The sequence below is a fragment of the Protopterus annectens genome, chromosome 9.part0, assembly GCF_019279795.1.
Source record: "Protopterus annectens isolate FY-2018-M chromosome 9.part0, PAN1.0, whole genome shotgun sequence".
NCBI classification, from domain to species: domain Eukaryota; kingdom Metazoa; phylum Chordata; order Ceratodontiformes; family Protopteridae; genus Protopterus; species Protopterus annectens.
The window spans coordinates 730089666-730103944 of NC_056743.1; the positions used below are offsets into that span (position 1 = coordinate 730089666).

Here is a 14279-nt window from a genome sequence, read left to right on the forward strand (position 1 = left end):
TGCTCTGTAGTGGGAAGAGTTCTGTAAACCAACCACTGAAGTCATCTACTGTGGTGTGCAGTATTTTAAGAGAAGACTGATCACAAACTGCATGCCATGGCAGGGCTCACCACTCTAGAGATGTGAAATACTGCTCTAGATTTAGTGTTGACTAATGCCAAGTGGGCATGGGTATTTGCTGGTGATAAATGGGTGGAGGACCCTGTTTACTCCAGCCTGTGCCAGGAGTGCATACTAATGATGGGGAGGGACTTTGTGCTCCTATTGGCCAGTGTGCCTGCCATAAAGCCCATCACCCCTGGACTGCTTGCCGCCTGATATCTAGTTGATTAGCTTGGCCTTTCTGGGATAGCTCTGAGTGAAAGCTGGATGTAAAAAAAAATTAAAAAGCCCACCTGCTAAACATGAACTAAGAATTGCTACACTTGATGTAGGTTTTCTGATAGGATGCAATCTGGAAGTGGGTGACACAATGTTAAGGAGGAGGAGGCTGGACATGCACCTAATCTAGATGCATAAAGGACAGTACAGAAAAGCCACTTGAATTTGGGTCAACAGTCTACTACTTGGGGGAAGACTGGTTGGAAATGTGGGAATTGTGGTGAGGGAGAGGTTTCAGAAGACTGAGGGAGGTCATCCAAATTAGTGACACTCATGGCAATCTGTTTTCAGCCTAATGAGGCAGTATTTGTCATCTCATCCTATGGCCGATAGGGTTGTGATAGTGAGGAAAAGAATGCATTCAGACCACAGTTGCAAGACCAAGATTGCCTAGGGATGCCTATTTCTATCAGACTGGCTAAGGAGATGATGGGGATACTGTCCATCCATGATAGGTTCTTGCTGTATGTTTTAAGGAAGGGAGTGTTAGTTTGTCAAGACTGTACTGGTAGCGCTGGGACTGTGACAGACCTCTACTTTGTGTAGGCTAAGGTTTATCAATAAGGCAGCGCTGGTCAGTGCACAACTGTGCTGCTCCTAGAGCAGCAGAGAGGCTTGGAAGGGTTCCACTGTTTGCTGTTTAGGGGAAAACCTGAGCTGCTGGGCTTTTGCGTTCTATACAGCCACTGCTGGGTGAAAAGCAGAACTGCAGAAACGGGCAGCCAAAGATGAACCAGTTTTAAGCCAACTACCAATTTGGAAAGGACACACCCTTTCACCAGCAGTCCCCAACTCGGACAGGTGAAAGCAGTGTACTTTGCCCCATGGGGGCAGAAAACACCTTAATGTAGAATAGCTAGTTTGGAGCCCAAGTATAACGACTGCACAGACTACTTAAAATTAACAGGTACAATGTAATACTGTGCATTTAACTACTTAAAGCAGCTGTGGCCAATACAGCTGTTTTTAACTGCTAGAGTATGGTGACAGTATATAAGACAAGTGCAGAAAATACTTGGAGCCCTTTTTGTTTCCCAGCTCAGATAAACCAGGTAAACACCTACTGCCACTAAGTGAATCTTGGTCTTCCTAATGTACAAGTACAGTAAAGGTGTCTGGAGTGAAATGCTGACCACAAACAGTGGATACAGCAGTATACTTAAACGGATTATAGAAGTGTGATTATTCAGTGAAAATACTTAGCTTTGTATAAATGAGCCAAGAGCTGCTCAGTTGTACAGAATTTATAAAGGCACTTAAAAAAACAAGGTAAGCTGGCTCCTAACTCTCCAGCCAATAAAACTACATGTTGAAATCTCAAGTGTTTCCCCAGCCTAAACAGACCAGGCTACCTCCCAGTGCACTAGATGGCAAAATCACTTAGTGCTTGCTAGAGTGTTTAAAATGCACTACTTTATCCAACAGTCATAGTTAAATGAGTTCAAACCAAGCAAATCAGTAGAACAGGCAATGGGATGCGAAGTACACTTAACATCCTGATTTGCCTTCCCTTGCACTTATATTTTAACAGTGGTGTAGAAAGTGAGGTGTTTATTGATCTCCGTTTACATTGGAGGTGGGCAGCTTAAAATCACCAGGATTAAAAAGCATATCAGCAAATAAGGGTGGGTGGAAAAACCCAGCAGGGAATCGCCAGTGGTGCTTCAGTTTTATGTAGGCTTGAAATATTTTCAGACAGAAGCTTGGCATTTAGCTGTTTATCGAAGTATCACTTGAATTTAACCAATAAAGAAAACGTGAGTGCAACCTAGATAACTTTTTCTGTGTCTCGCATAGAAAAAACAGGCCAAGCAGATTTTTTGAAACCGAAAACAAAATGGAGCAGTGTGGTGGAAGGGTTTCCCAGAAGACTGATGAATAAGCTTACTTATGCCATTGTTAAAGAACAAAGGGTCCTTGGTAAATGTGTTTTGCATGGTAGTAGAAAATTAAGATGGGAGATGAGTAGTTCGGATTCGGATCAGGATGCAGCACAGCTGACCCGATGTTTGCAGTGAGACAGGTGGTTGAAAGGCTAGAGACTAGTCCAACTGGGCATCCCTAGACTTGATCTCTGCCTAATATATAAAGCTATGTCAAACCCAGAGCTGTTGGACATGCTACACCTAAAGAAATCCCAATCCCTCCGAGTTGCATGCTCTAGGGACCTAAACCTTGTCACCACAATAAACAGGACATGCTGGAGGAACAGATTCCTGTCCCAGAGACGTCCCATACCCTGGAACAGGCTACCCATCTATGTCAAGCAAAGTTCTTCATTGCCCCTCTTCAAGAAAAATCTTGAGTGGATGGAAAATAGGAAATACACCCTGGGGATCACTCCTGTCTCTGCTAGACAGTGGCACAGGAAAATAACTTTCTTGGGTGGCGTAAGCCAGGGAACCTTGTTGGCTAGGCTTGCGTAGGCCCTTGGGCCGATAGCCTAGTACCTACCTATGAGAGCATATGACCGGGTTCTAAGAAAACTGATTTGGGCAGTCTGTAGTGGTTTGAAATCTCAAACACTGGTAGAATTTAGTGCAGGCTATGTACAAGGACCCAATGACTTTAGTACACAGTGTTCACTCATATATTCTGGTTCTCAGTGAGTGTGTGTTCACTCATATTCTGGTTCTGAGTGGGAGTGGGTGTGCACTGTAATTCAGCTGCGATTCCACTGCTATTCATACGGTTTCAACTGCTTTTTAAAATGGGGGGGGGGCAGATCATAGTTGCTGTATATAGGGTGGCATTACAGACTACTGAGCAAGCACTTCAGCAAAGGTTGGGGGAAAGGAATGCTAAATTTCAAAGCCCATGGGCTGAAGTAATGCAGATAACAGTTGTAATGGCAGCAAATGGGGGAGTTCAGAAGAAGCTGATAATTACAGTAGAGGGGAAAACAGTGAAATTGGTTCAACTTCCGACATCTGGGAGGGGTGGTTGAGAAGGGATGTCTGAAGAGGTAAAACACTAGAACATGAGGGGTTGCTGCCAACGAAGAATGTCAAAAAACCTAAAAAGTAAGGTGTATAAAACAGTGATGTAACCAGTTTATGGTACAGAACCCTGGACAGTTATGAAGTGCCTAAGATAGGTGGTAGGATGCACACAGTGGGCAGTCGAAATAAGAAGAGCAGAAGCCAAGGTAGCTCCTGTTGCAGAAAAGGTCAGAGAGCAGATTACAGTGGTTTGGGCACACAAGCAGAAAAGCAAGAGACAGTCTGGTGGTTGTGGTTTGGGAAAGATGGGAAGAGGGCAAGAGGAAATGAAGGCATGCAGCAAAGAGGTGGATTGATTTGTGTGAAAGACCTGCAACAGTCAGGCATGAGGTCAAAGAAGGCAGGAGTGGCATTGAATACAGCGAGACAGTGAGAGTTGAAACATCCCAACCCCTTGTCAAAACTGTTAGGGGGGGGGGGGGTGATGTTTTATAAACGTAAATGCTACTTTTCACCACAATATTTGTATTAAGCTTTTATAGACTTTTTTTAATGCGTGTAACAAGTGAGTAGATGCTGCAACTGTTCACGGCAGTACAGCCAAACTAGAAAAAAGCAGTGTTGATAAGAGTAGCAGTAGTAGAACAGCCAGAAGTAGAAGTGTTTCAGAGTTATTTTATTATGCAAGAAGTTACCTGGCAGTCGAAAGAAATTCAAGGGACAGCTGATCTGATGTAATTTTCATTCATTCCTCAACTGATTGGTTTTGCATCCGACCTGGTTGCTTTTTCCAGGTCTTTGACTCCAGCTCTTGAGCTCCTCCTTTTACCTGTAATGCCCTGCTAGCCCAACATACCTCAGATTTTGTTTGCCACCATATCACTACAGATGCAGATCCACTGTCTAGCTATCTGGTGAAATTTAAACAGTGAGTTTCAACTTTCCTTTTAATTTCAGCAGGCTATCCCTTTAAACTTCATCTGTCCTCCCCTAATTGAGTTTTCAGGTTTTCATCTACTCGTCTGGTCTTCCTTTCTGCTGAACTTTTGGTTATTTCTAGTGCCATTGCTGGTACTTCTACTTTCCTTTTTCTTTGTCCCTTTCTACTCATTTCAGGGTCCTTACTAACTTTAACATTTTAAACTTTTAGGCTAGAACTCCTTGGTCTCAGTTATGGCACAGGTCAGCTGGTTAAAAAAAAAAATGCATTTCTTGTGGACACAAATGCATTTCAAATGCCCACAGGGAATGTCTGTTCCTTGGGTGCTGACCAGTTCAATTCAGGATGGTTCCATCTGTGCTAGCTTTAACACCAGGGTAGTTACTGACAGATGGAACACATTTTAGTTTTGAAGGGCCTAGTTCCTTCAGTGTAAACGGCTCAAACCCCTCCAAATAATCAAAGGAAGGCCTGACTCTTCAAAGAGAAGGATTCCAGGAAACAGTCTCCAGACCCATCAACATATTCAGCTTCATCCTTAGAGCCACCACCAAGAATGTAGACTAAATTTAATCGGACTACCACGGAACCTACTCCTTGAAAAATGGAGTATCCTTGGGGTCCAATTGCCTTATTTACCAGATCTGATATCTACTAGTTTCCCTTCACAATTTTTACAGGACGTCCCCACAAACACTCCAGGCCACCATCTTGTTCGCTCCTTACTGAGATCCTCCAGGAGCTTGTCCTAGGCCCAAGTGGCTCGGATGGTAAGGAAATTCCTCAGCACAGATCAGACTGCAGTAATTCCATTTCCCATCAGGTCTGAGCTTGCCCATTACAAGTCTTAGTTTCTCCTTCTCTGATCCAACCTTTGGTTTTGGAGCTGTAGTGTTCAAGATCGCTGGGAGTGTCTTCATTGGATCTGAATGGAAATATTGGTGTCCGTGCCTCTGGCTTTAGTCTCCCCTAGGCACTTTGCCTTCGAGATTGTGTAGATGCCCCTTTTTTTTTTTGAGTACACTGGTATCGAAACTTAACCATAACTATAGATGTCCTAGCCTTCATTGCTGCAGTATTCTTAACGATATGGTATTCCTGTCGCAGAAGCCCATCAGTTCAGTCTTAATACTTTTTAAATTCAAAAGTCTTTGAACTCCACCACACGCTCCTTGAGTAACTTAGGCCATAAAGTTGACATTCAGGCTTACAAAAATGGAACTGTTTGCCCCAGAAGGAACACCAGTCCAAGCAACCCAAGCTGTAATGAGTACATCCAGGAAGGTTTAAAAAAAAAAAAAAAAAAAAAAAAAAGGTGGGTGGGGGTGAATACTGCAGTAGTGAATGTGAGGACATCTACTGTTTATAAGATTCTACATGTGTACTACGTTGACATTCACTGCTGCAGTGTTGACTATATGGGAGCATGCCAAGGCTTAAGGAAACTTGGTAGGAGAAAAGGGTAGAAGAGTCCCTTAAACATGAACTGAACTAGCAAAACCAGGCCCAACTCCAGAGATACCATCCAACTTGTAGTGCTTGGTAAAGGTGTGCAGTTTAGTCCAGGTAGCCGCTTCAAGAATAGAATTGGTATCCAAGCCTTTGGGGGGGGGGGGGGGCACCAGAATTCTCAACTAAATGTAACAAAAAGAAATTGCCTTAGACATCCAAGAAGTTGTAGGTTGCTTGGTTACAGCAAGCCCCAAAGTTGTAGGATGAAAAGAAATAAATAACTGATCAGAGTTTGATAGCCTTAGTCATATCTAAATTCTGAGTTGTCTGTGCATGTCCAAAGCATGCAGCACCCTTTCACTGTCACTTTAGGGAGAGGGGAAAGAAGTAGGCAGATAATAGACTGATAGCTCATTAACCCCCTTGGGCATAAAGAAGGGTTACTGCACAAAGGGCACTGTCCTCCTGAAAAATCAAAAAAGATGTTGAACCATAAAGGTCTGCAACTCAAGACACCCATCTGGCTGAAGTAAGTGCTAATAAAAGAACAGTTTTCCAAGAACGATGCAAGGAAGTTGAAGCACCAGGCTCAAAAGGATCCCAAGTAAATTTCTCCAAAACAAAATTTAAGATCCCAGGGAATAGGAGCAGGCTTCCTGTTAAGTATAATATTAAGGATGCCTTTAATTTAGTCTCGCCTGAAGTCTAGTAGCTAAAGGTGGAGAAAAGGGCAGACAAGCAGAGATAGCTGATAGGTGGGCCTTGATAGAGTAGGCTAAACCAGCATTGAGCAACTCTCACAAATGGGAGAACCACAGGAGCGTCCACAGTAAGTGGGTCCAGGTCACGAGAGACACCAAAAGAAAACCCCTTCCATTTGGATAAGGAGGATTTCCTAGTTGTAAATTTTCTGGAGGCCTGCAGGACTTAAAGCACGGCCTCATAAAAATGCTCGAGGAATCGAAACCTCAGTCAGTTGAAGAGTGGACAGGTGGAGATGGATAAATGATCCCTTGTCTTGTGCGATTTAGATCCACTCTGATGTAACTTGTGGTGATTACCTCTTGCTATATGCAGAAGAGGGCACCAATGCTGTGGCGGCAAAAAGGGAGTCGCCAACAAGTTTTTTGGAAACATCTCATCGGATTTTGAACAGAACTTTCAGAATTAGAGGAAGGGGAGGGAATGTATATAAACCACTCCTTCCAGGTGACTTGAGGAGGGTGTCCACCTTCCATACCAGAGGACTTGAAGTTGTCTGTTCGGCACCCTCCAGTTCCAAGGTTTCTCCCAGACTTTCCATCCCTCAAGGGGAGTTGGACTCTCTTGAAGTCCAAGACTTGAAAAAGAGACATTTGAGATGTTCCAGCAGGAAGACTAGAGTCCGGAGCTTTAATCTTGCTTCTTTTTGGTGCCCAAGAAGACTGGACCTGTCCCATTTTGGACCTCAACGAACTGAACCTGTCTGTCAAGAAGTCAAGGTTCCGGATTGTCACTGATAAGTCCATTCTGCCCCTTCTGCGCAAGGATGACTGTGCTCAGATTTCAAGGATGGGTACTATCACATCAGAAAGCTGTGCAATGGTCAGCTCAGGATCTCATACCAGGCAGACCCTTCTGTTTTATCCAACCCAAGTCTACTCTGAACGCAGACACCTTCCTGGTGAGGTGGGGCATTTTTGTGGAAGGACAGTTCAAGGCACATCATCCCCCTTAAAGACCAAGTTACACACACAAACGTCTTGGAGATGAGAGCAGTCCTAATGTTGCAAATATTTCCCCGAGTACCTCCCTCGGGACTGTAGCAATTCAGACAATATGACAGTGGTCTGGTACATCAACAAGCAGGGGAAACACTGTCTTATCCTCTGTGCAGAGAGGGCATGTGTGTGGTGGAATGGGCGATGTCTTGGAGGCACTTTCTTCTTGCAGTGCACGTTCCTGGCAGTTCAGTGTGTTGGCCAAAAAACTCAGAGCTGTCCTGAGTCTTCACGTGTGGTCCATGAATCGGTCTGTTCCACATCGGATATTAGACAGTTCGAGTCTTACTTGTTGCGATCTTTTTTGCCTCACTGGACAACCACAAATGCAGCAACTACTCTTCCCTGATCTCCAGGGGAATCACCCAGGGACACTGTGCTACACGAGAGGCTGTCAGGACTTCTAAATGCTTACCCCTCAACTCCTGTCATTCCTAAAAGTCTTACAGAAAGCCTGTCGCCTGAAGAATCCTTTTATCCTCATTGCCACCTTTTGGTCTAATCAGACATGGTTTTCCTCCTTTGGTGTCATCTGAAATAGCCACCCTAGGTATTGGATCCCATCCCGGATCTTATTTCCTCATCTCGGGGCTTATTTCCTCATCTCAGGGCTTCCTCTTCCCAATCTCCAGCCTCTGTCTGACTGCATGGCTCCTTCAGTTCCAGTGATCGCTTCCCTGTCCAGTTAAGAGTATTATCTTGGTCTCCCAAAACTATCTACCAAGAAGGTATATTCCAGTAAATGGAAGAGATTTTCTGTTTGGGTTAAACAATGCAACCTAGATCCTTTTCAGCCCCTATCCTGACATTTTGTTCATGGCCTGTTTCACCAAGGGGCCAGTTTCTCCAAGATCAAACTCCAACTGGTGGCCATCTGTAACTTCCATTTGAATGGAAGTCCCACCTTTTATACCAGGTTGTGCAAGGCCTTCCTCAAAGGGATCTTTCTCCTCAGGCCTCCTATCAAAGATCCCTCCCCACCATGGGAATTCACTAGTGTTGCAGTCTTTGAAGCAGAAGCCCTTTGACCCTTCAGCAACATGTGATCTTAAATTCCTGTTCTGGAAGACTGCCTTCTTGGTGTCTATTGCTTTGGACAGGAGGGTCTCTGAGTCGCAGGCTCTCAGCATTAAGCCCTCTTTCATGGTGTTCACAAGGATAGGGTGTGTCTCAAGACAAATCCTTCGTTCATCCCCAGGTAGCCTTTGAGGCTTATCTTAACCAATCTATTCAGTTTTGTGTTCTTCCCCAATTGTTTTAACAAAGGGGAATATACGTTGCATTGCATGGATGTCCATAGACGGCTACATTTTAATCTTGAGAACTGAAGGATTTCAAAAGTCTTAACTTTTCGTTGCCTTCTCTTAGGCTAGGAAAGGTCAAACAGTTTCCAAGGTATCAGTTTCATGCTGGATCACCAGCTGTATTTCCTACATTTATGAAAGCAAGCACCTGCATTTTCCAGACCAGTTAAAGCTCACTCTACTAGGTTGGTAGCCACAACTTTTGCCGCCTTGGCAAAAATTTATTTGGATGAGAGATGTGCCACTGCTACCTGGTCTAACACCTATACCTTTTGTTATGCATTATAAGTTTGATTTGGTATCTAGGAACAGGGCTTCATTTGGTTCCAGCATATCCTTCCCTGAGGCCTCCCAGGGTTCATAGTAGCTGGGTACTCTGACCCCTGCCTGATCAATAATGACCTGGATAGCATCACAGAGTTGTGTACTTGCCATAACTTGGAATCTGTTGTATCCAGTGTCGTCATTCATCATGTTCCCACCCTCCTTACCCCCTCCCCCCAGAGATTTGGTAGATACGGAGGAAGCGGTCTCCTTATGAGTTTTTCAGGTTAATAGGCAGTTTTCACTGGCTGCTTTTTTATACTACTGATGTGGTTAACTTATTTAATGTGATACCCCATGATGTTGGGTTGGAGCGGTTCCGTGAGTTCTTAGTTGAGTTTGTGGCCTTTACCAACAACGAAATTAACATTTTTAGATGTTCTTGAGTTAGTGTTGAAACATAATTTTATTTTTATTGGTGGACATTATTCTTTTACAAAAGGAGGGGTGTTGCAACGGGGGCACCATGTGCCCCCATTTATCGAATATTGTGATGTTGAAATGGGAAAGGAAGTACATCCTGGGAAATATTGGGTTGTCACCACCTTGGGAACGGAGTACATGCTTCCAGGATGATATTTTTATTGTATGGAAAAAATCTGAGGGGGAATTAAACTTATTTCTTGATTATTTGAATCAAACTACTTTTACTTTCACCTCTAAATGGAGCCACTCTGAAATTTCATATTTGGATGTGTATTTAATGAAATATGTTGGTAACTAGACTGATTAGTAGTAATTTTAGAAAATCTACCTACTCAAATAGTCACTTGCACTTTGACAGTTGTCACGATGATTTTCAAAAAAAGAGGCCTTGTCAAAGGACAGTTGGTGCGCTTGACTAGAATGGTCTCTGATCATGAAACCTTTGACAAGGAAGCCAAGATTTTAATGGGTGTGTTTATAGCTAGGGGATATTCCCGAGAATTAGTTACTGATATGTATGTGGAAATTGGTCAGTAAAGGACCTGTGGTTATTATGCACCTTTGCTTAGGGGTGACGCTGTAGATGGAACTAAGATAGTAAGTGTTGTAAGTAGTAGTAATAATTCAAGAGGTTGTGTTTTAAGGAACTTTTAGAGGGTGGTGGTGGTGGTAGAGATGATCCTGTAGGGGACCCAAAGGAAGAAGTGGTACATACAAATGTGGTTTCTGTAACCAATGTAAATATCTTATTTAACAGGAAGTGATTTTTGTTTGAATTTATGTACAGTTTTTTTGCAACTGCCAACACCATTGGTATTCTACTTCTTTGTAAACAGTGTAACTGTTTGTTTTGTTGTGGGGAAGACCAAAAGAAAATTCAGGGAGTTTGTTTATGAACACATTGTGGATATTAAGAAAGGCAGTGAAAACTATGCTCTCATGTTGGATGTTACCAGAAGTGTAAGAGTTGGCCCAAAACTTGGGTGGCAAATTAGGTTAAATGCCTGCGTTTATCCTGGTCTTGATATCTATTGCCAGCGTTCTGAAGCTTCACTCTTATGTGGCGTGATTTATTATCATTTTTTAAAATGTTGGTATCTTTATGTAATTGGTGAATTGTATTCTGTTTTTATTTTCATACTTAAAATACTTATTTTATGGGTTGTCTTCCTTGCATGTTTTTTTAGGAGGGATATACAAGGAGAGCGGTGTTTTGTAATGGTGTTTCTGAAGTAGTAGTTGGTTATACTCGGAAGAAAGCGCTGCAGCTTCTTTCAATAAATCTGATTCATTCAGTACTGTTTCCTTGTTTCGTCCTGGACTGTGTGTGTGTGTGTTCACCAGTTTTTTGGTTATGGGTTAGCAATGGGTCATGGGAAAGGGAGGAGCTTGAGCTTTGAATATGACTTTTCAGTTGCCAGCTGGGATCCAAGGTCTGATCCAAGACCTTTCTGTAATGAATAATGACGCTGGATAGCACAGATTAAAAGTTATGTTAAGTACATAACTCTTTAATGAGCTGTGACTGGAGTCTTGTGAATCTGTGTACACTTGACACCTTTTAATTACTGAAATGTGATGTGCATCATGAAGGGAAGATAAAACAACTGAAGTGCGTCATGTCATTGACTGTTGGCTTACCTCCTATCGCAAAATTAGCACAATAGAGCACAAGGGATTCTGACAGCTTGTAACCTTGGGCTTTAAGAAATTTCATTTTGTGTAAAATCTAGAGTTTTGTTTCTTCTGAAATACAGGATGATAAAGTTAATTACAGTTAAAGATGCAGCTGCTTTAAGCACAGTTGTCTGTTGGGTAATTTATCCTAGTAATATTTCCCGACTATTTTGAGACAATTGCATTAAGACCATTTGAGATTTAGAGCGCCAAAATAGTTCCCTGTAACAAATGTGTGCAACAGATAACTTTAATTGAAGTCGCTGCAATTTACATATATGCCCACCTTCACACAACGTCTTCATTGATTCAACAATAAAACAAGTTATTCTGGAGTAATGCTGGCAGTGGAGTGGCAATATTCATATTGGTGGCTAAACAGACTGGGAAGTGTGGTTGTGTGCTACTGTGAGGTTGTGGGGGCAGTACTCTTGTGGTGATTTAAGTACCCTTGCTTGTTTTTAAGATGTTGGTAGGTTAATATCTGTAATTTTTATATTTCTTTTCTAGGTTTGAAAAATGACGCAGTTTCTACCTCCGAACTTATTGGCTTTGTTTGCTCCCCGTGATCCTATTCCATATCTGCCTCCATTGGATAAACTTCCCCATGAAAAACACCATAATCAGCCATACTCTGGGATTGCTCCTTACATTAAGGACTTTGAGGTAAGGGCTGTAAATGCTCCCCATTTCAGTTGATTACTTTATTTAAAGGTGACTTGGTGATATTTGTATGTTTAACTTTGTTCTAGTGCACTGTAGGCTTTTTGAATGTTTCACTTGGACCTTCACTGGAATTGAATTGAGTGTTGTATGCTGCTTTCAACTCCTTGAATTTTTTTATTTAAACATTTCTCATCTTCAACTCCTGGAGAGTGTCTAGATTTCTTTTGTCTTGATGGGATACTGTCTACATTCAGTGCCTTAACTAAAGAATGATTAACCTCTGCCTCGTGGTATGTTTGCCATAATAAGGAAAATTGGCCCCTTTTTTTTGGGCAGGGAGCCTTTACATTTGCTGGAGCGTCACTCCTGTTCTGAGAAACATCTGAGTAATCTTTGACCAGGACTTTGTGAAGCTGTCTGCCTTAAGAATATCTCCCAAAGGTGCAGATGTTCTTAGTGTTTCACTGCTGTCCATCACATTTAGGTGATCCCTGCCAGGGTAGCCCTAAGTCGGCCTGAATACCAGAGGCTTAGTTTTTCTGCATCTGATGCTGTCACTCCAGGACTGACGTCAGGTAGTCAGTGGTATAAAATCATGCAGCCTACGCCATTACATCAGCCTTTCTTGCTGGGGAGCCCAAAGCAGAAGCAGTTCACACGAGTGCCGGTCGGCCGCTACCTGAGGTTTTTTTTTTGTTTCCAAATTGAAGTCTTCTAAAGCTAAGTACCCCGTTGGGGATCCTTTTTTTCTTGCTCTAACCGATGTCTGAAAAAGTTAACAATTGTCTTGCCTGTGGAAAGCAAATACCTCAGATTTTCATTCTTACTGCGTCATCTTTTTAGGCCCAGACCACGACGTCCCTCACTGTCGGTTTTGTGCCTTGTTTAACGCCAGAACCATTCCTTGCCGATCTATCTGTCGCTAAATTCTTTCACACACTTTCTCAGTATTCTGAAATGACTTTGGTAAGCCATCAGACTACCGATCTTCTCTAAGGATAAAGTTAGACTGCATAGTTCCAAAACTGCAGACGAAGCTTTCGTTAAGCTAGTCTCCAGTCCACCGGTACTCTGTGAGGTGCTTTTGCGGCCCCTGATGCCTGCTTCTGTAGATTCACAGGCCTCTGCTGAGACCCATTTGGAATCCGATATGGTGCAAGATGCTTAGATTATAGAACTAGCGGATGTCTCTACCTTAAATGGGTCTGGCGCTACTGTGCGGGCACTGGTTTTTGAGTGTGTATTTCGTCATACCGATGTTCGAATGACTACTTTGTTTTTTAGCCAAAACTACAGAGTTTCTTAGGCCCAGCGTACACACTATGCCTAGAAAACCAACCAAAGCGCATGCTCAGGCTACCATGCCACAAGCAAATGCTTAGAATGGCGGAAGACCTTACGCTAATTAAGGGAAGCCAGCCTTCCCTTGCTAAGAGACAAAGAATTCTGTTACCTTCAGATTCTACAGACCAGGAGTGCAATGACTCTGACCTATCTGATTATCAGGACATGCCCTTATCAGCCTATAAGGATTCCGATGCAGATGAATCAATTCCCTCTGCTTCCCCTCCAGAGGATTTTTCTTTTGGTGAAACCTTGCATACTTTGAGAGCATTTCCACTGGGAATGCCAAGATTATCCTCAGTCCAAAAAGAGACATGGAGAATTTTGAGTTCGCTCTGCACAGGCCTTTAGCTATACCCCCTGTCCTGGATGTTGTGGATAATGTTTTTATGGAATCCAGTCTTACACCAGACACCTTGCCTAGGAAACCTGACTGTTAACTACAGAGTAAAAACCAACTGGCTAGCAGCAAGAACGTGTATTTTACAATTTATTAGCGCTTTCGTTTGATTAAATTACTTATTCAGATGAACCTTCTTATATTAAAACAACACTTGTATAATGATATTACATGACCTCACACAATGTAGCAGCCAGTAACTGCTCCAGTACAAAAATTTGAAAATCATGAATAGTAAAAAGAATCCATTCTGGACCATATTTCTTTTATATTTACAAAATATATATGCACATTTACATTCTAAGTACAAATATGAATTACCTATCATATGTTTGTAATTTAAGGAGGCTATTGGAAATAATTTCATGTAGCCCCAGTGTGATATCCAGCTTTCAGATACATTTGCCACCACGTGTCTCTTTTTCTAAGACTAATTTCCACTGTCCTCCCAGGGGATCTTTAATAACCTGGTACACTACCAGAAATTTAAAGCGGTGAGTAGGAAATTTAATTATGTGTTTAAATAGCGTGTTTGTGTCCTTGCTGTGGGAGATGTCTAAAGTGTGCTCATAAATCCTCTGGGAAAGTTTACGTTCAGTTTTTCCAACATAAAATGTTGGACATTTTGAACAGCATGCAACATACACTACCCCTTGTGTATAA

General features: G+C 42.5%; 1 protein-coding gene across 3 annotated transcripts in view; it reads left to right on the plus strand.

The window, feature by feature from the left end:
- Nucleotides 1-14279, plus strand: part of SNRNP70 (small nuclear ribonucleoprotein U1 subunit 70) — a 718845-nt gene that overhangs the window by 49743 nt on the left and 654823 nt on the right. For all 3 annotated transcript variants that reach the window (XM_044083355.1, XM_044083354.1, XM_044083353.1), the window contains exon 2: nt 11717-11872. In XM_044083355.1, coding sequence (XP_043939290.1) covers nt 11726-11872 — 147 coding nt within the window. In that variant the 5' untranslated portion in view covers nt 11717-11725. The remainder of the gene's footprint in view (nt 1-11716; nt 11873-14279) is intronic.